General features: G+C 40.4%; 1 protein-coding gene across 1 annotated transcript in view; it reads right to left on the minus strand.

Annotated features, from left to right (window-relative positions):
• The window catches only part of ARHGAP18 (Rho GTPase activating protein 18), a 194563-nt gene extending 171815 nt beyond the window's left edge, over nt 1-22748 (minus strand). The window contains exon 1 of the mRNA XM_049654328.1: nt 22513-22748. Coding sequence (XP_049510285.1) covers nt 22513-22733 — 221 coding nt within the window. The 5' untranslated portion in view covers nt 22734-22748. The remainder of the gene's footprint in view (nt 1-22512) is intronic.
• Nucleotides 22749-23000: the final 252 nt, after the last annotated feature.

A 23000-nucleotide genomic window follows, 5' to 3' on the forward strand; every position in this document is an offset into this window, starting at 1 on the left:
CACTTTCTGACATTGACTATATATATATATATATATATATATATATATATACATATATATGTATATATATGTATATATGTGTATATATATACGTGTATATATACATATATATATACACATACATATGTGTGTGTGTGTACACACACATATATACGCACACACACATACATACACACACACACATATCTGTGTTTGTGTGTATATCTCTCATAGGCCTGCTTATACTTTCCATGCTGGCTTGCCTTCTGGTGGATTTTCAGTATTTAACTCTGAGCCATTTTGCTTCATTCAAGCAAAATGTGTGTTATGCGTTACAGTTTATTTCTAAGAGTAATGCATTAGCCTCTGGCATCCCGACAGATAGGCAACAACAGAGAGGAATATGTTAATTGCAAGGGCTTTAAATTCCAATGGTACATTCCCAAGTACACAGGAGAAAAAAAAATTCTAGGCAAACCTTAATTTTTTTTTAAAGTTCACTTAAAAGAAAAAAAAATGAAATAAGGAATGAATTCTAAAAGAGACATTATAACTTTGTAGAGGAAGACAAACACTGTATGATTTCACTCATAGGTAGAATTTAAGAAATAAATGAACAAAGAAAAAAAAAGAGACAAACCAAAAAAACAGGTTCTTTAAATATAGAGAACTGGTGATTGCCAGTGGGGAAGGGGGAGAGCCAAGGAGGAAATAGATAAAGGGAGTGAAAAGTACACTTATCCTGATGAGCACTGAGAAATGTATAGAATTTTTAATCATGACATTGTATACCTGAAGCTAATAACACTATGGTAATTAACATGGATTAAAATAACTAATAGTTCAACAAGATCTGGGACGAGAGAGAAGAATCCAGCTCTTCTTACTCTGTAATATTCTAGCAATTCTTCGGAGTTCTTGGGAAGTGAACATTCATGTATTCTTGAACGCTTTTTTTCTAACATATTTTCCCTTTTCCAATAAATCTCGATCGTTAAATTCCAGTGCTGCTTAAAAAAAAAAAAAAGCCACCTTCCTCATAGTATTCTTTTCTATTTATTAGACCAGTTAAATAGCAATTACCATTTTACATGCATGGAGTGAATCGGGTACTTTACTTAAGGTTAACATATATAGGGGGAATTCACGTTCGCAGGAAAGTATCACACTTGTGTGTCTACAGATATAAGTGGTAAAACTGGAACTTGGACAGATCTGGAACCCCCTGGATTCCAGATGAGAGCAGTACAGTGCGTCCAAGACAGGGAGATAAATCCCCCAATCCTCTATTTTTACTAATAGCTCAGTTAATCAAAATCTAACTTAGGAGTAGATTCCACATAAGGTTTAATTTGCATCACCTTGGCCCTGATCCAGAGCTGTTTGTCCCTAAATTTTCCCAAGGGAAGCAAAAATAGAATACGCTTGAGCTACTGCAGGCTGGCATGGGTTTTCAGGTCCACTGCAAAAACACATCTACCCACTCTGAGCTAAAAGGATCATGACCCAGAAGAAACCTTTCCAACATTGTTCTTTCGTTCATACCAGACTATAACGGAAGCTGTTTCATTAAGAGGTTCCTGGCGGTAGAAATCAGAGTGCCTCTCTGTGCAGCTATCTTTGGCTTATGCAAGAGTCTTGACAGACATTGATGAGGCATGTCTTGCTTCATGGCTGTCTTCATCCTGTCTTCATAATCCATTTAGTTTTACTTTCATTTACACCACACAAATGTATCATTAGAAGCTATTGCTACATTTAATATTGGTGTCAAAAGTATGTATCCTAAGCATGCCTGGCTGGCTCAGTCGGAAAGGTGCAGGAGTTCGAGCCGCATGTTGGGTGCAGAGATCAGTAAAAAATAAATAAATGAATAAATGAACTTTAAAAAAAAAACAAGTATGGGGGCGCCTGGGTGGCTCAGTCGGTTGAATGTCCGACTTCGGCTCAGGTCATGATCTCGCAGTCCATGAGTTCGAGCCCTGCCTCGGGCTCTGAGCGGGCTCTGTGCTGACAGCTCAGAGCCTGGAGCCTGTTTCAGATTCTGTGTCTCCCTCTCTCCCTGCTCCTCCCCCGTTCATGCTCCGTCTCTGTCTGTCTCAAAAATGAATAAACGTTAAAAAAAATATTAAAATAAAAACCAAGTATGTACTCTAAGCCCATCTAACAATACAATTATTTCTCACCGGGAAGAAAATATGGCTAATTCCACATACCTTTTCTCCTGAAATAGATTATTTAGATGCTATATACACTCTGTAATGCACAAAACCACAACTTTGAGTGTCAGTGCCAAATGAAGTCAAACACAAAAATCAACTCGTTCAGTAGGCTTAGTTTGCAAATTATCTGCTTTCCATTTTTCTTCTCTATATCAAATTACTGTAGGGGCACCTGGCTAGTTCAGTTGGTAGAGCATGCAACTCTTGACCTTGGGGTTTGAGTTCGAGCCCCATGTTGGGTATGGAGATTACTTAAAAATAAAATCTTAAAAAAAAATTACTGCAAAAACAGGCAATGTGATGTGGAGGAGGAATTTTGAAGTTGGGGGCCATGAGTCCTAGATTCTAGTCCCGGCTCATAACGTGTCATATGAGCATGGACCCATCCCTGAACTTCTCTCCTTAGTTCCCTTACATGTGGAAAGGAAGAAGAATGAACAAAGAACTTCTAAGATCTCTTCCAGTCTAATAATCTCTTCCAATTCTACTTTCTACTTTGGAGCCCACTGACCCAAGCTATAACAATGCTTCTTCTCTACTTTAAACTTTTTTTTTCCTACTCTAAACTTCTATTGGAACTAATTATGAATTTTCGTTATCATTCTCTGGCATCCCCATTAGGAAAAAAAGACCACTCTGCTACAAGACTAACCAAACATCTGCTCTTTTTCCCCCCATTTCACTGAGATGTAATCGGTATATTATGTTGCATTGGTTTAAGGTACACAATATGATTTGATATATGTATATATTGTGAAGTCGTTACCAAATATAAGTTAACATTGATCACCTTGCATAGTTATGATTTTTTTTCTTGTGATAAGAACTTTAAAGATTGACTCTTAGCAACTTTTTTTTTTAATTTTTTTTAACATTTATTTATTTTTGAGACAGAGAGAGACAGAGCATGAACGGGGGAGGGGCAGAGAGAGAGGGAGGCACAGAATCGGAAGCAGGCTCCAGGCTCTGGGCCATCAGCCCAGAGCCTGACGCGGGGCTCGAACTCACGGACCGCAAGATCGTGACCTGAGCTGAAGTTGGACGCTCAACCGACTGAGCCACCCAGGCGCCCCTTGACTCTTAGCAACTTTCAACTGGTCATGCGGTATTATTAACTATAGTCACCATGCTGTAAACTACATCCCAAGATTTATCTTATTTATCTTATACCTGGATGTTTATACATTTTGTACCCATTTCCCCCACCCTCCAGGAACACCCATCTGTTCTGTTTCTATGAATTCCATTTTTTTTTTTTTAAGAATTCTCCTATGAGTGAGATCCTACAGGTACAGTAAAGAAATACAGAACTGAGGAAGGAGGAGATCTGAAGTACGACACCAACTTCTATGCAAAATGAAATTTGTGGCTTGTTGATTCTGTTGGCAAAGGATGTTATTAGACTACTCAGAATCACAAACAAGGTTAGAAGTACTCTTAGATATTAAGCAGATTCTATTTCACAATAATTAACAAGGAGAGAAAACGAAGCATGCTAAATCACATCAGAAATTTCCTTTGGCTCTTTCAGGCGTGCCAGGAAGAATCTAAGTCGATTTTACTGCTTCTGCTATTTCTGTGCTCGTGAAGCAGGAGGAAGAGCCTCAGTCATTTCCAATTAATTACTCATTGAATTTTCTAACCCATGATCATCTTTCCTTTTGAGCTTTCATCTAAGTATCTCTAAGAACTTTTGAATATTAATTATAACAACACCATCCTGAAATAATTTGGGGCTGTGATTAAAATTCCATGCCCTACATTTGGTTACTCTCTTTATGTGTGAAACCTAAAAAAAAAAAAAATAATAAATCCTAGAAGGTTAGAGCTTGGACAGATGTCAGTGCTCATCAAGGTCCACTTCACATCTTACAGATGGAGGTTCTGAGGCTACCAAGGTTAAGGGACATAGTGGATTTCACCTGGCTAGCCGCAAACAGACTTAGCATACAATAACCACATCCTGTTCTCCGGGGCCTCACTTGAGCTTGTGCCAAAATAACATATTTCATAATAATCTTTTACCCATTCGCCTAAGTTACAAAAAAAAAAAAAAAATTAGCTTATGAATAACTTTCTTAGAGACAAGGCCAACCCGTAGGTGGGAACGCCTGCTGCCATTCACTGGATGGCCCGAGAGCCTAAACAAAACACCTTTTCCTTCCCGAAATTGTTGACATTTGTCGCACCCTCTCAAAATGAGGGTAATTAAGATTAGCTCAATCATCTCTAGGTGATGAGTTGCATTCAACTTTGGAGTTGGATGAGGTAAAGTGTGCTCAAGTCCAAGAAAGCAGCCTCCAAACACCAAACGTCTACTTTATCTGGCTAGTAACACTAGAACCTGGGTTCAAATACTAGGTTACCGGTTAGAGGTCACAATATGATGAAGTTGGTTTGGTTTGTTATAAAGTGACCTATAGAGCCCAAGGTTCTCTGAGAAAGAGTGGGCCACTAAGGTGGGAGGTAAGGACACTGGAGTATAACAGAGGAAGAAATAGGACAACATTGAGAGAATGTCTAAAAAATATTCCAATTAATCCACAACATGGCCTAAGTCTGGCACTCAAATGATACAAATCTCCAAGAAGACCATATCAACATGGTTTAAAGTTGGACATTAAGAATCAGATAGACCTGCTTCCTCCAATTCTGTAGCCATGTGACCCCGGGCTTGATACTTTACCCCCCTTAAGCCTCAGTTTTCTCATCTATAAAGTGGGTATAATAACCAAATCTCCCTCATGGAACTGTTGGGAAAATTAAAGGAGATAATACAAATAAACAGTAGCAAACATTAGGCACATAATAAGTACTCGATAAGTTAACTCTTTAAAAAAAAATTTTTTTTTTAATGTTTATTTTTGAGACAGAGAGAGACCGACCAAGTGAAAGTGGGGGAGGGGCAGAGAGAGAGAGAGAGAGAGAGAGAGAGAGAGAGAGAGGGACACAGAATCTGAAGCAGGATCCAGGCTCTGAGGTGACAGCACAGAGCCCAATGCAGGGCTCAAACCCATGAACTGTGAGATCATGACCTGAGCCGAACTTTGACACTTAACCGACTGAGCCACCCAGGCGCCCCAGTAAATTAACCCTTAAACATGCTTCAGAATAACTGGACCAACCTTACTCCAAGTGCTTAGCCCTTAATGGTCCATGCAGTGTGAAAAGCAAAGACACTCTTGAAGCACTCCCTTGAGACTATTTTTCTTCTTTCCAGGAAAGCTATTTTTAAAATTAACATAGGCTAGTGTATCCCTTCCATATGATTTTTGTTTTGTTTTATTTTAGAAAGAAAGTATGCAAGCGGGGAGTGGGGGGAGGAAGAGAGACAGAGAATCTTAAGCAGGCTCTATGCTCAGCCTGAAGCCCAATGTGAGGCTCGATCCCACAACCCTGGGATCATGACCTGAACTGAAATTAAGAGCCAAACGCTCAACTGTCTGAGCCACTCAGGCACCCCCCCAGATGTTTTATTTGAAGGTACAAGGCTTAAGCTAATCCTTCTGTCCACCATTATTTTTCATTTCTTCAGAGACATTCAGAAAATGTGGTGAAATCATATTGACCTGGGTTGCATTACAGCATCTAACCTGAATACTTCATTGTCCTTACCCTTGCAGTCTCTTTCCTGTTTTCTCCCTTTTGTTTTATTCTGCCTTATGAGGCTCTGTAACTCCTCAAAGAAAGCACGGATGATCGAAAGAGAAATGAAAAAACTCGGTAATAGTAGTTTAATATTCAGACTAATAATTTAGTAATAGTTGAAAATACAAATAAATTGAGTTAATAGGGCCCAAAGTCTAGAAGTTTCATGACCTAAAATATATCTCTAGAAATAATTATGTACCCTTTTCTTTGTGCCTTACATAATGTCACAAGCCTGTGTTTCTGATAACATACATTATAATTTCCAAAATAGCATAGAAATTCATTTTATAGAGCTCATAGGAGTGTTCCTTGACTATACCACCTTTTTCAGATATTCAGCTTAATTTTGCTACAGTAGAGGTAGAGTTACTTAATCAAAATTATGCCAGATGGGTTTGGTAATATTCTGCCAAAAATAAAGAATGGCTTTCTATTAGACTTACCAAAATTCTACTCCAAACTGGAGATAAGGCACAGTTTTATTCTGGCAAAATATCAGGCCAGGTGTTCCTGTCAGTTATCAGTAGCCTGAAATCCGCAACCATCCACTTCAGAAAATAAATTCTACCGCAATTACAAATAAGGGTTGCATGTGTCCTATAAATGTCTTCTATCTCTTTTGTTCTCATGCGCCATCTAGTGTTACGTAAGGGAATATTCAGCTACATTCTCATCCTTGCTGAGACGAAAGCCTTAGTATGGATACAGACCGCATGCCCAAAGCCTTTGCCCTCATTTTTTGTATGAAGCACTCATTGCTTTATGGAGGTGAAACACAGATAATTGCTGATACACATGGGATTCAATTCTATTCTAGACTAGTGACGGACATTCTCCATAATGCTCCGTTGACTTCCTTTATTTACTGTTCATCATCACATTTATTAACAGTTTCCGTGTCACAGAACTGAGATAGACACATTATTCAGTATAGAAACTTGAGTATCACAGTGGCTTTGGAGTGAGACAAGTAAGTCTGATTGGGGAAGGTTATACCCTTCACTCAGTTCCATCATCTGTAAAATGTACATCATCCTACCCATCACCATCATCATATCTATCTCAGAGAGCTATTATGGAGAAAGAAAAACAGGTGAAGGCTCTAGTAGAGTCTATGATTCACGGGAGTAGTCCATTAGTGGCAGCCATTTTTCATATGGTAGGAGTATCCCTATAAAACGGGGTTCTCAGAAGCCAGTATTTGGTTGGCTCAGCACCCACCTGGGCAAATCAAACAAGGATCTGTACAGTAACTGGAGTATCCTTCCTCTCTACTAGCAATTCTCCTTCTGTGGTGTACTCAGTATGGTGTAACGAGTAAGAAGGGGATCTAATGCTCAGGTAGATCTCACACTCCACCCTCGCCTATCAGCCACATGACCTCAGACTTTCCCCTTGACCTCTCTGCAGTGAGGTTTCAACATCTGTCATATAGGGATGATGATCATACCTAGCACATTGGCTTTTTTGCGAGGATTAAATGTGTTGCCACATGTACCAGGCACACAGCAAATACTACAGAATTTCTGTTAAGAATTTCTGTTAAGTCTAAAGTGGCAATTTAAAGCGAAACAGAACAAGTCATTTACTTGGTACAAGTGCTAATAATTGTTGTAGAACTGATATTGAACTAAACCTAAATTCTCAAGAAAGAGATTCCTACAGTAGAGAGGTTGATTTCCTTCATCTGAAATAAGTAGGAAAAGTTCTATATTTTAGGGGTTTCTAATTTATAACGTTTAAAAATGTCATCTTCTTAAATGTCTTCTCAAAAATGTCAAAACAAAGATCTGTTTGATAGAAGGATTTTAGTTTCACAATAATTTCCCCTGATTTCTTTCTCTCTGCTCAATACCACACTAAGTGCTCGTGGTTCTTTTCTCACTTAATCCCTGGGACCACGCTTTCAGGGGGAAGGGCATAACCATTTTCCAGATTGCACTGATGAGGAACTAAAGCCTTAGAGAAATTAAGTAATTTACACACGTTTACAGAGCTAGTATGTATGAAAAACAAGACAAAAAAAAAAAAAAAAGACAACCAGAATCCCAATCCAGGAATGTTTAGTATGTAAAACAGCCTTTCCACTAAAATGGTTGAAACTACTCCCTGCAAGTACTTCAAAGTGAAATAATCTCCAGATCTTAAAGCAAATTGTTTAGTTTCTCTACAGAAGCTATTTTCCTTACATATAAAATGAGAGTGATTAGATCCAAGATCCTGAAAATACTAGAATTTAAAGCCAATATTTTTACTTTATAAATCTGGCTGGTAAATCTAGAAATTTATTCATTTAAAATTTAAAAATACATCCACTCATGATTTTTTTCTTTTAAATTTATTTATTTGATGGGGGAGAGATAGAGAGACAGACAGAGAGCGGGAGAGAGGCAGAGAGAGAGAGAGAGAGAGAGAGAGAATAAGAGAGAGAGACAAAGAGACAGAATATCCTGAACAGGCTCCATTCTGTCAGCATGGAGCCCAATGTGGGGCTTGATCTCAGGAACTCTGAGATCATGACCTGAGCTGAAATCAAGAATGCCACACTTAACCAACTGAGCCACCCTGGCGTCCCTACTCATATTTCTGTTGCATGCTCTAATTAATTGCTGCTCTAAAAGTTATAAATTATCTTTATCAGTAAAACAACAGTTTAAATTTGGTATTATCTCATTCAGAATTCAAAAGGTATAAGGATATCTGTTCTTATGCATATAGCATATTAACTCTGTACTTGGTCATTTTAATAATGCACAAATTTTCTACAAGCCTAGAATTAAAAAAACACCAATCATCCCACATGGTCTAACTTGTTAAAATCTACAATGTATTACATCTGTCAGGAAAATACAGGGGCATCAGCGCAGCTCAGTCAATTAAGCATCCGACTCTTGATTTTGGCTCAAGTCATGATCTCACAGTTCACTGGGATCAAGCCCCCAAATAGGGTTCTGCACTGACAGCATGGAGCCTGCTTGGAATTCTCTCTCTCCTTTTCTCTCTATGCTCCTCCCCCACTTGCTTCCCCCTTCAAAATAAATGAATAAAAAAATTATATATATATAAAATTTATATATATATATATATATATATATATAATATCCTAATACATAATATCCTAAAACTTGATGGTTGACTTACCCCACATATTCTTATTTTATAATATTTAAATATTTAATGTTAACAATGTCACCTCTTCAATTGTTTACTCATCAGCCAATCTCAATTTCTTTATTTAGGTAAACACAAAACAATGGGGAAATCTGCCACACGTCAACCTGAACATTAGCAGAAGAAAACATTACCTGTGGCCATTTTGTTTTTACTTTTGTCAAGTCAGCCAAACATTTATAATAAAAAGAAAGCAATATTTATTAGTGAAACTTTACATTCTCTCTCTTTTTTTTTTTTAATGTTTATTTTTGAGACAGAGAGAGACAAAGCATGAACGGGGGAGGGTCAGAGAGAGGGAGACACAGAATCCGAAACAGGCTCCAGGCTCTGAGCTGTCAGCACAGAGCCCGACACGGGGCTCGAACTCACGGACCGCGAGATCATGCCCTGAGCCGAAGTCGGCCGCTTAACCGACTGAGCCACCCAGGCGCCCCTGCATTCTCTTTTTAAGGACGCTCTACACCCACCGTGAGGCTTGAACTCACAACCCCAAGATCAAGAGTCACACGCTCTACCTATTGAGCCAGCCAGGAGCCCTGAAACCATACGCTCTTTAACACTCAGTGAATACATATTCAATAACTGAAAAGGGGCTACTTGCTATGATAGTACTGATGTAACTATAGACAGTGCCAAACTCACTCTCATCCCCCAGAAATCAGCCTATACAGCAACCTCTGTTCAATGGCCTGGCCAAACATGTGAAATTGGTGGTGGTTTCCAAGAGAAGGGAACTGAGCCCATGACAAATTAACATGTTACTGTAGCAATCGTATTTATATAAAGGAAGAAGACTCCTCCCCATCCCTGAGCAACCGCTGTGAGCTCTATTATCTGTCATAGAATGCTGTTTGCAACCTCTTCACAGCACTCATAACCCTGACATGTTCATTCATTGTGCCTCTTTCCCATCAAAATTCAGGTTCCCCACCCCCAGTCAGGAATTATCCTGTCTTCTCACTCCTGTATCCTGGTGCCTACTAGTGCCTGACACATTAAAGATGATCAAAACATAGTTACTGAGTAATGAACGAAATCAAGCAAGTGGTTAAACAATGACCTTCTGCTTCTAAATATTTTTCTTATCCCTAACCCTTTGCTGTTAGGTGTGTTTTTTAAAAATGTTTATTTATTTTGAGAGAGCACGCTGCATGCGTGTGCATGAGTGGGGGAGGGACAGAGGGGGAAGGAGGGGGGGAGAGGGGGGAGGGGGAGAGAGACAGAGACTGGGCGCGGGGGGAGGGAAGGAGACAGGGAGTGAGGGAGAGGGAATCCCAAGCAGGCTCCATGCTCAGCACCGAGCCTGATGCAGGGTCCGATCCCACACATCATGAGATCGTGACCTGAACTAAAATCAAGAGTCAGATGCTCAACTGACAGAGTCACCCAGGGGCCCCAGTTGTTGTCCTTTCTATAGCTCCACCCCCTAGAAGCAATCTCCTGCCTTGGTTAACAAGTATGTCTTAATCTGAAAACTCTTCATAGCCAAGGACAGCCAGGAATGATTTAGTGGTGAGCTGTTAGCCACCTGCTCCTGAGCTCTGTGGACACTTACACATGAGGGACACAGCTTTCCTTCCGGTCAAAAGACACTTCCAGACGGTTCCACCTCTCCTCTGGAAACTTCTTTCTGAGGTGTTTCTTATAGACTAGATGCTCTCATTCAGCAACATGAACTTTGTTCATTTCCACCACGTTTAGAGTTACAAAGTTCTTTATGGGTTGACAGACTTGCATCTTAGAAGCACCATCTTTCATTAAGGGATACATATAATCTCCACCATTCTGACATATGACTTGGGTAAGATATACTCCCACACTGAATCACTGCTTTCTAAATGACAAGCCTATATCCAATAGACAGCCTACATCCAATCCACAGCTACCTTTAGACCTTCTCTGTTCCACCCCGAGCCCCCTCAAATCTGTAGTAGAAGGTCCCACAACCAAATCGCACACAAAGGCACTAGGCTGACCATTAGGCCTCTCCGTACTCCACTGCCCTCCAGTTACTTCCACTTGGAAGTAGATCTCATGTTGCTAAGCCCAAGGAGAGGGCAGTGACTACAGGCACTTTATGCTATGGCATGGTTTATAAGGCCAAGCTTCACCTCTTGCTTTGGCAGTTGGTGAGCATAAGCTGCACAAAGTATCAGATCCCCTCCAATGAAGGCATAAACAATCAGACAAATGGTAGCCTTGTTGGTTACCATTAAGTGTCATTAGGGACCTGGGTGTGTGGTACTAATTCTTAGCCTGGCTATGCCCTGTTGTCTCCTAAATTTCACTTGATGTCACTTGAATCAGGCCCTTTTTTATTTTGACAACCTAGACAAACCAGAAACCCACATCCATGGCAGAACAGACCTACAGACCTTCCAGAGCTCGACGGGAGAAGACCATAGTCCATGCACAGGCACAAGAGTACCTAAGGAGCTTTAAGTCACAGATTCCTAATCTTTAGTCTCAGAAAATTTTGATTCAGGAAAACTGAAGTGAAGAGAGAGAAACTGTATTCTTTAAAACTTTGCTCACTACTGCTACTTTTACCCAACCACTCAAGCATCCACTTCACTGTATCTGAAGAATATTCATTTTGGGAACCCACTAACTGACCTAAACCACACGCCTACGAGCGATTCAAAAAGCAACAATAACTATGTCATTTTGCTCTCAGAACAGGAGCTCTCATTCATTCACTCATCTGTGAGTCAGGCACCATGCTACAAATCTGTAGGGAACTAAAAATGAGTAAGATTGTAGTTCCTGAGGGCAGGACTGATGACAGTCCTATGGGGTCTGGTACAAAATGAAAATGCAGGGCCCCTGGTTCAAAAAGTATTAAGCATTTCAAGACAGTGACAGAAGAGCATTAAACCCAGCATAGGCCCCATCTGAACATGGGCAAAACATATTCACTTTGGAAACCCACGGACCTAAAAAGAGCATTCATAAGAGCAATGCAAAAACCAACAGGAAGTACTTCGTTTTTGCTCTCAAAAGAAGGAGAGCCCGCAGCTATGCCCGGGACACTGGGCTTGCCCGTGTATAAGGGAGTAATTTAGAACATTCCCACCTGAGAAATGAAGTTCAAACAGGCAAAAAGTGACAAGGTAACCAAAAGATACTGATCATTAAGAAAGTGTCTCCATTTCAATTGATTCTTCTAGTTGAATAACCAGTCCTAACACTGCCAACGAAGGAGCTTAAAATAATAACAATCCCAGAATGATGAATTACTGTTCTCCATTACTTTGGGGGTTTCCTGGGTGCTACTGCTTTCTAGAAGGTGTAAAAATTAATCCTCAGGAATAAAAGCCCTTCTTTGTAGAGATGACAGAGGCATAAGCAAGGTATATCCATGAGTTCATGAAAAGGAAAGGAGTCTTCATTTCTACTTAACTCACAATAGCTTGCTAATATCCTTTCTAATCTTCTAAGGAAATGCAATAAATAAATAAATAAATAAATAAACAAATACATGTGAAAATTTTCACTCAAGACAGTCAGCTTGAAACTTGAATTAATCCAAATGCACTAAATAAATGAGCTCTTCCATACTTTAGAACATTATTCTTCTTAAGCCATTTGTCAAACTCATGTTCTGACATTTTCATGTTAGCAATCCTCATGATTTCATAATGTAGAATTATGTAGTTTAAGACATCAATGACTGTTTTGTTTATGGGTCTGGGGGTCTATAAACCCAAATGTTGGTATTTATTCCTATCCTTTGAAGGCCAAGGTTGGGGGTGGGGGGTGGGACGGGAAGTACAGACCAAAACATGACCAAAATGCTTGCCCTTCATAAACACAGAGCGTAAGAGTTCTTTGTGTAGCTAATGATGGTTGAGGTTACTACATTAGCTGCCAAAGTGCCAACGATTTGGTTCTTCTACATTTACTATTTCACGGTTGCTTTGCCTTATTTGCATTCTGACAGAATACTCAGCTTCAGAACATTACAAATAGCAATCAACAAAATTAAAATGAACAGCTTTATAGCCTGCTGAAATTATGGAAGAAAGGAGACAAGTTCTCCAAGCAAAAACACATACAGAGCAACAGGGCCTTGTATTGCTTTAAAAACACCTACCCACGTTAAGGAATGTCTTCTCCCTGCACGCAGGGAGGAAGAACCAGGCAAGAAGACCTCTCTTCTGGCAGGCACTCGTACATTTAAACTTGCTATCGTGAAACCATGGAAGGGGGATGGAATAGGAGCTATTCATGCTGTTCAAAAGGAAACCTCACTTTCAAGAAAAGAAAGGGAACTCATCAAGGACGGATTTCAAATTAATTTTACACAGTGGGGTAAAAAGTGTACAAACTAACATGTCAAGTTTGCTAAGGAAAAGAAAAAAATTTCCGCCAAATTGAACACAGTGTACTTTTTGGACTGTTTTTTGTTTTTTGGTTTTTTTTGTTTTTTTGAAGTCCGATGAGAAATGTAACATACGTGCACTGAACAAGATTCCAGCTTAGAGTTTTCCTGAAAACCGAGAATGTAATGCAATCTGTATCTAATGATTATTTCAAACTTATTAGTCAAAACATCTTCTACATACCTCACTCAGCAAAGCCCATATGATAGTTTCAAAAGCATGACAACTAAGTGAGTTTTCTTCAGAATCATTCTTTTTAAGTTACAGACCAATGCTGGGGATTCTGACTTGGCAAGTCTAGGGCAAGACCCAAGCATTTTTTTTTTTTAATAAATTGTTTTTAAACTTACGAGGTGATGCTGAGACACAGCCAAGTCTCAGAGCCATCGTTCTAAACTAATGGTTCTCAAAGTGTGGCCCCCAGACCAGCATCAGGAGCAAAATCTGGGAAGCTGTTTGGATTGCAGCTTCTGGAACACCCCGCAGACCCACCAAATTCGAACCTCAGTGGAGGAGGGGCAGCAGGCTGCACTTTAACGAGCCCTCCAGGTGATTCTGATTTGTGTTAAAGTTCGAGAATAGCTGTTTAATTCAAAAATGAGTTAGGTCAAATTCATTTGTCTTGTAATTACCAAAACAAAGCAACCAGACCTTTCACCAGATTTTCTTTTATAGTTTCTGTATTCAACACGCAAATCAAAATAAACCTTAGAAATTTATTTCTCCCTGAAAGGACCTAACAGCTGCTACTTTGGACACGTTTCTGTAAGCCATCACTTTGGCCACCTTGAGCTCAGTCTCTGGCTCCTTCCCTGGATTAGGACAGAGGTCAGCAAACGGTTGCTATAAAGGCCCAGAGAGTCAATGTTTTCAGTCCAGCAGGCCATATGGTCTCTGTCATGGCCACCCAACTCTGCCATTTACAATGCATAAATGATGGGTGTGGCTGTGTTCCAATGAAACTTTATTTACAAAAACAGGTGTCAGGCCAAATTTGGCCCAAGGGCTATAGTTTGCTGACCTCGGAGTTTAAGAACCAATGGCAGACTAGTTGGGGAGGGCTGGGGAGAGGAATGAAACATGCCATCCCAACCCATGAATGTACATTCTCCCATGAGCACAAACTTATCCAGCCTGGAAGCTGCTTCCAGGTGAAGGACAGCAAACTATAAAGAAGAAAAAGAAAAAGCATTGTGTCTCATTTATTCCCTTAGGACTTATTCACAGAGTTAGTGCATTCCATGTGCCTGGAACCAAACATCAAAGCCCTACCCCCATAAACCCAAGTCCGACAGAAGAAAAAATGAAAATTAGAAACAATGCACTGTGATACAGCCAGACAATGAAATGTTATTCAGCATTCCAAAGAATGAGCTATTATGTCATGAAAAGGCAAAGGGAAAACAAATGCATGTTACTAAATGAATGAAGCCAATCTGAAAAGACTACACACTGTGGGATTCTAACTCTAAGACATTCTGGAAAAGGCAGCACAATGGAGACAGTAAAAAGATCAGTGTTGTCAGGGGTTAGGGGAGAAGGTAGATAAATTAATAGAGCACACATAGAGGATTTTGAGGGAAGGAAAACTACTCCGTATGATACTATAATGGGGGATAGATGCATTATGTATTTGTCCAAACCCACAGAACGTACAAAACTAAGAGTGAACCCTAAAGTAAACTACGGACTCTGGGTGATGACGATGTGTCAGTGTTAGGTTCAACAACTGTAATAAATTTACTTCTCTGGTGAGGGATGCTGATAAAGGGGGAAGCTGTGCATGTGTAGGGGCAGGGAGTACAGGAGAAATGTCTATAACAACCTTCTCAGTGTTGTCTTGAATTTAAAAGTGATAAAAAGAGGGGCACCTGAGTGGCTCAGTCAGCTGATCGTCTGACTTTGGCTCACAATCTTGCAGTTCACGAGTTCAAACCCCACGTCGGGCTCTGTGCTGACAGCTCAGAGCCCGAAGCCTGCTTCAGATTCTATGTGTCTCTCTCTCCCCTGCTTGTACTCTGTCTCTGTCTCTCTCTAAAATAAACATTTTAAAAAATGTTTTTAAATGATAAAAAGAAAAGCCCATTAAAAAAAAATATTCCCAATGCATAGAGTGAAAAAAGATATGATAGGATTATCAGTAGAGGGATATTAGAATGTAAAAATAACATCAGTGAGACATCTGATACTATACTGTTGTTCCGATCATGATGGTTTTATTCCAATAAATTATACCAACTGACCCATTAATTCATGGACCTCAGCTCATGGTTTCAGGATTAAGCAAACTAATTGCTTAAGAGAGCCCATAGGGCTGAGGAAAGAAGCCCGGTCCAAAGACAGGCCAAACTCTGTAACAACAGTAACAATGACCCCAAACAGCCCATCATGGCTTCTCTCTTTGTAGGGTTCTTTCTGTTTAGGCTGTACATTCATAGAGGGCAAGTCTATATTTTATTCATCCTTGTATCTTCAGGAATTAATACAGTATGAGGCACATGGAAGGCACATAATAAATAGTGTACAATGCCATGAAAAGAATAAGTTGTCATTATTTGAGTGGTCACCAAAAAAATGCTTTCAAATGGATCAAACTGTTCTGGAAATATAGAAGGGATGACTGGCACTCCCTGAAGAAGCTAAGAAATAAATAACACTAGATCTGGATCTCCAGGAATGAATAAGACTATGCCACTTGGAGAACAAGGAGAAAGATATTCCAGGTAGAGAAAACAGCAGGTGTAGAGGCATAAAGTTCAAAATTAACACTTTCAGGAAACAAAGATCAACAAAGCTGGACCATAGGGTGAAACAGTGAGAAAAAAAAGTCGGGGGGGGGGGGGATGAAAAATGAAGGCAAAGGAGATGTACCTTACATCTGAGAAATTCAGAGATTATCCAAACATATGGCATTGTATCCTACAACCCGGAAACGGTCATGATCAAACACTTAAAAAGCCCCAATAGATCACTCTGGCTGTAGCCCAAATAGAGAAGTATTGCAGGAGGATGCTTAACAGACCCGATGAAAGAAGTTGACTGAACCTAAACAGTGACCAGTAGAATAGATGGGAGAAAAAAAATTGAGAGGCTTTTCTGAACTTGCATGGATATTCTTTCCTAATTAGATAAGGAAGAAAAAGCTAAGATAAGGTTCTCCCCTTTCTCATTTAGGAGACTTCAGAACAGGTAAGACTCTTGGGGCATCTGGATGGCTCAGTCTGTTAAGCTTTTTTGATTTAGGCTCAGGTCATGATCTCATGGTTCATGGAGATCGAGCCCTACAATGGAGCTCTGTGTTGATAGCATGGAGCCTGCTTGGGATTCATTCATTCTCTCTCTCTCTCTCTCTCTCTCTCTCTCTCTCTCAAAATAAACAAAAAAACCAACAACAGTTAAGACTCTTACCTGAGTCAGGGGATAAAGCAGGAGAAGCAAGCAAGTTTGGAATACAAAGACAGACCCTATTCTGTTGTGAATAAGTTGAACTTCAGACAGTTGGGGAAAGATACAGTCTCAAATGTTTAATAGAGTAGCTTATATGAAACCACTCTGAAAGCTTGAGAACAGTGCAAACTAGTAATACATTTAATGTTTTATTTATTTATTTCCAGAGAGAGACAGAGTGTGAACGGAGGAGGGACAGAGAGAGACACACACACAGAATCCAGCCTCCAGGCTCTGAGCGACCAGTCAGCACAGAGCCTGATGCAGGCTCGAACCCCAAAACCCTGAGATCATGACCTGAGCCGGTCACACACTCAACCAGCTGAGCCACCCAGCTGCCCCATAATGCTAAAATTTTTAACAGTAATCAAGAGAGGACACACCTGTAAAATGTAATGCATTTTGAACCCAGAGTAAGAGGTGAAATGGTCACATTTTTAGGAAGCGCCCGATTTCTCCCTTACCAATAAGTACCTCTGGAAGGTGAAGGCCTCGGAGCAAAAACCTAGAAAAAAAATAAATCTTTGGTCCTCTCCGCTCCAAATAACCCTTGGTTCAGGCCAGGGCAGACCAGCCCTACAAGCTTAGTTTCTTACTGGGCTACCTTGAGTGAAAAGATTCCAGAAACAGCCAAAAAGTTCTAGTGCCCATGTTTTCTCAAAAGCGGGGACAGGGAATGGCACAATTTACATCTAAGGTCAAAAGGTCAAATTCGGCTTTCCTAACCCCAAGGAATGTCTGTGGTATTGATTTGGGATATAGGAAGGGATGGTTTATGAAGACAGCATTCACCACAGATCACTGAGTCCCAGTGTCTGGGGTACAGTAAAATATTTAATGAATAAAGAAGGGAGTGATTCTATGGCACATAAACTAATTTTGTCAACCAGACTTAGGGCAGACATTTTCTAGTTTATTTAAGGCAAAAGAGGTTTTATCAGAACATCCAGAATAAACTAGCTTCCTAAAAATAATATGCTGGCTTCAAGAAGGATTCACACGATAGATAACAAAAATATTATACGTAAAATTGAATGGTAAGATTGTGGCATATTTCATGTCTTTGGGGAAGAGGTCCCTGTATTTTCTAAGTTTTCTATAAGACAGATACCAAAAATATTACAGTGATTACGTCTAGGTGGTAGGATTAGGATTCAATATCTTTGGGGACTTATCAATGGTATAGGTTTTCTGTAACAGAAATATATTACTTCTGTAATAAGAAATGAAATATAATTTGAAGAAAGTCTATACATGCCAGCTTCCACAGCCTCCACACCTCCTTAGTTCAAGTTAGAGACATCTTCTGTCTGCAACACATCTCCCAGCTTTCTCTCTGGTCCTATGGTGCCTTCTCCATTGAGCAGCCATGATGCTCCTTTAAACCGTAAAGTGCTCCAGTAGGTTCATTGCATTTAAAAAATTTAGTCTCAGAGCACCTGGGTGGCACAGTCAGTGGAGCTCAGGTCATGGGATCTGGCCTCCAGGCAGGCTCTAGGCAGAGTCTGAATGGAGAGCCTGCTTGAGATTCTCTCTCCCTCTGCCCTTCCCCGTGCTCTTGTCCTTGGGCCTGTCCATACATCCTCTATCTAAATAAATAAATAATGCAGTCTCTACAAGACCCAAAGAACAGGGCCTGGCCTGTCTCTCTGATCTTATCTCCTAATTTACCCCTCCCCCTACACTGGTCTCTAAATCCCTACCCAACCCACCCCCCCCAACCTTCTCCACCCAGCCACACTGCTTTATATCTGCCTCTAGAACAAACCAAGCAACCAGGAACAGGTCCCCAGACTTCAATTTCATACTGATCCCAGATCAAATGTTACCTCTTCAGAGAGAGGGCTTCCCTGAGTGCCCCACCAGAAGTCACACTCCATACAATTTCTTGGTCTGCTGTTCACAACACTTACAAGGACCTGTTATTTCACTCATGGGCTCCTTCCCCATTTGAACCACCAATCTCTCCCATGCTATAAGCCCCTTGAGAGCAGGAACCTTATTTCAAAGGTCCATCCTGAGGATCACAACAGAGCTTGTCATACAGATGCACAATGGAACTTTTGGCAGGAGGTGGGGGTGATCGGCTGGCAAGATTTTACCTGAATGCTGCCTTCAAGTTTATTTTATGTTGTGTTTGAGGAAGTGATAAAGACGGTGCATGTTCTTTCGCAGCACACGAGGACATCACCATTACCAGACTGTGTGATATACTGAAGTAGAAGCAGAAAATGGGAATTTAATGAGGGTTGTTCCTTTGCATGCTTTTACTGAAGGACTGCTTGGAACTGAAGGTCTCCTAGAGATTCACCAGGTTAATCCTACAACAGCTTACTTTTTTTTTTTTTTTTACATGTCATATAACCAAGACATTCAAACACAAATAATATGAGAAAATTAAAGATGGAGGAGGGAGTGGAAAATACACACTGGTATGTTTCAAACCATGCAGAGATTCAGATTCAACCTTGATTTGTTCTCTTATCCTCCCATTGCTGAGGTATTCAGCAGAAAACAAGGTCACAGAAAAACAACACGGGGCTTATCCTCAAACCTGAGGATGGGTTTGTATTCCCAAGTTAAATTCCTAGCAGTGACAATCTGAAAGTTGCTGGTTGGAGTAAAAGCTGACTATGCCCTTGAAGAAGACCCAGAATCCCTGGAATTCTGGACATAAATATATCAACTCTGGAGCTAGTCTGATGTCTGGCTTCTTGCCTAGACTCCAGTTAATACTCGAGTATTTCTAGTTCTGTACGGTTACAGTTATCCTTTGCTTGAATTGCTAAAACCAAAGCTAAGAGTTGTCCTAAATAATGAAAAACTCAATTATTAAATCAAAAGCAATCAGTGACTAAGACTAACACCTTTCATGCTATACAAAGAGAGTTGATTAGCTCTTTTTAGACTGCTACAAAAAAATCTGATGAGAAGGACAGCTGAGAAAGTTCTATACAATTATTAAAATGAAAACATCTCTGATTATGTGGCTCCTCTATTGAAAATATGTGGGATTTATCCTCGTCTAAACATACTGCAGCTGAACTGGGTTCAAATCTTAAATGCTACTTGAGCCTATCTCCAAAACAGTGGCAGAAACAAAGAAGCAGACATAAGCTCTTCTTTAATGAAGCAAAAGACAGGAAATACATACATATTAGGACTGAACTTCTAATACTATTTGATTAAGAGGAAAAATGAAACTCTCTATATTTCAAGTGTTTGCTTCACAAACTATAAGGGAGTTTGTGACATCTCACCAATTTTCTGTCTGATACGGAAGAGACACTTAACAATAACAGCGGGTACAAGTTAGTGATGGACATGAAAGGATGAGATGGCCTCACCCCCGTTCTCACCTCCTCAAACGGGAAACATCATGACTTTCACTGGACTCATCATGTGTCATAAGTGGATACTGGGGGAGAGGAGAAGGAGAAGGAAACAGAAGGGCTACCTACTACCTAACATCCACATATGCGATAACTTTTTCTCCTGTTTTCTTCTTCCAACTGATAATTAAGACACCATTCTGGGTGATTGCTGACAGCAGCTCTTAATATTAGAACAAATTCTACGTCCAACTAGAACAGAAATGATCACTACTAATTAGCTAAGAAAAAAAAAAAAAAGCACCTCTCAGAAACCATTCCAAGAGCCTCTGGTGGGCTCAGTCAGTAGAGCGTGCGGACTCTTGATCTCGCGGCTGTGAGTTCGAGCTCCCGTTAGGTGAAGAGATTAAAAATAACATCTTAAAAAAAAAAAAAAAAAAGAAACCATTCCACAGGAAGAGTTCAAGAACAAGAAGCAGAGGCAGGCCTCAGAAGACGGTTTTTCTCAGTAAAATTCTGGGTCTTTGGGTGCTTCTTATGTTAATTCCATTGAGGGACACCTGGGTTGGTGTCAGCTAGGGTGAACAGGTAAAGGTCAGAGGCCAGACTATTAACCTCTGAGCCCGGGGGGAGGGGGGGGGGGAAGGCAGCTTTTGTCTTGCCACAGATCAGCTGAGAGTTCAGAACTTGGGGTGCTCTGAATGTAAAGAGCCAGGATATTTACACCAGAAAAGGGAGGAAAGGAATGGATTTCTCCCAGTTCCCAGGCTAGTAATCCAACTTTAAAGAACTTTGTCCCTTCTGTAGAACAAAGCCTGCTGAACTCAAGACTGTTGGTTCTAGTCCCTGCAAAATACACTAGAAATAGGAATTTTTACCTTTGGGCAAACTTGATCCCTCACCCTTTCTTACTAGATGCCGTTCACTTGTTCATCGTTAATGGATCCCCAAGGGAATGCATCACAACACCTATTACATTAAAGAGAAGCCTTTGGGGGGGGCAGGGGGGATGGGTGAAATAGGTGAAGGGGATGAAGAGTTCACTTATTGTGATGACCACCGATGTATAGAAGTGTTGAGTCATTATACTGTACACCTGAAACTAATATAACACTATGTTAATCATACTGGAATGTACAAATTAATGACTAAACATCAAACCCTCCAAAAATAAAGAAAGAAAATAAAAAGAAGGCCTTAGCAATAATCTGTCCTGGAATTTTAACTTTTTTTCAGTCAAGTATTCACATGAAGTATTTCCTTGTCTATTTTTTCCTCGATCGCTGCAAGGTGTGTATTTTTTTTTGTTTCAGTTTTGATAAGAAAAAAGTCCTATGCTGTCTTAGAGAAATAATATGCTGTTTTAAATGAATTGTTACTAATAAACTTATCTTTAAAGAGGAAATAAAGAAATCTAATATCAGACAAGAAAACATTTTTCTGCCCCGTTTGATTACAACCGCTAAACGTTAGGGAATACTTATAGACCTACTATTGCTTATTAAGTTGGGGTTTACTTGGAAAAGTGATCCCTTCTCTCAAAACCTCCAGCAGAATTAATAGTAATTGAATCTGTTTATGTTCAGAAAGCCTCTTTTTTCTTTTAGATGAAGATCCATCTGAAGATGGTGAGTCCAGTTTTCATCAAAAATAATTCATTTGCAGCCGCAAAGTTAATTTGTTTCTTTACTTTATAACTGATGCCTCTGTGAAGAAGTTAGCCTGATCAATACCCACAGGATATGAAGGGTGTTAATTTTTTTTTATTTTTCTTTTAATTTGTGGACTCCTGTTCTGTTGATTTCTCAGGAGTAAACCCTGAACATTTGTTTTTACAAATAACCAGATAACTATAGTATGAATGTTTCCTTTCTAGTCAGCTGAAGTTCAATGCTGAGCAAGGTTGTGGTGAATTTTAATATTATTCTCCCTTGGCCGTAAGTGAAATCATAATCATTTTGAAAAAGCTGCCAATTATATCCATTTGCCTATATGGCATAAAGTACCTTTCCCTAGAATATGCAAAGAATCTTTTTTTTTTTTTTTAAACCTCATCTTGTAAATAGAGACCTAAATTTTACCAAGCAACTCAGGGTCACGGTTAAGAATAACAGAGGTAATAAAGAACACCAATTCTTATTTCAACGTCCTCCTGAAAGGCTTTTTAAAATCACACAGAAAGTCCTGTTTCTCAGTCTTCGTTAAAAGCAAACTTGCAGTGTGAGAACAAGGCTAATAATTACAAGATCTTTCCTAGCTGTGGATTTCAGAGCTAGCAAAAGCACGGAAAAGAGAAAAGCATGCAAATGGGGTTTTCTTTACCTGAAGTGAAAGCGGTGCACCAGCTTCGTGACTACCGTAACCATCCTTCCCAGGTCAAGAGCCGGGAATGCCAGAGCGGCAAGAAGTGAAGAAGGAAGCGAAGGTTGGAGCCGCTGCGAGAATCTTCCCAGGGCCCTTCCTCCCGTGACACACCTCCTCTCTCTGGCTCCGAAGGCAAGTGGCTCTCGCTCTCCCTTCACGGTTACCCACAAGCCTGTCATTTCTGCTCCATCATCCGGCAGCTGCCAGAAGCACCCGGCGGAAGCGTGCACACCGGGCGGCTGAGCACGAGCCCGGCGCGGAGCAGGCGGAGTGCCTCCCGGGGAGCCCAGGGCTGCGCGGCCACAGCTGACGATCCTAAAGCCGCACGTTACAGGGCGGAGCGGAGCTTTCCAGGAACGAGGACCAGCTGCGGCACAGCCCGGCGCTTCCCGGAGCCTAGTGCAAGCCCAAGCTCGCGGGGAGCTCCGGAAGCGGCCCCAGCTACT

The sequence above is a fragment of the Panthera uncia genome, assembly GCF_023721935.1.
Source record: "Panthera uncia isolate 11264 chromosome B2 unlocalized genomic scaffold, Puncia_PCG_1.0 HiC_scaffold_24, whole genome shotgun sequence".
NCBI lineage: Eukaryota > Metazoa > Chordata > Mammalia > Carnivora > Felidae > Panthera > Panthera uncia.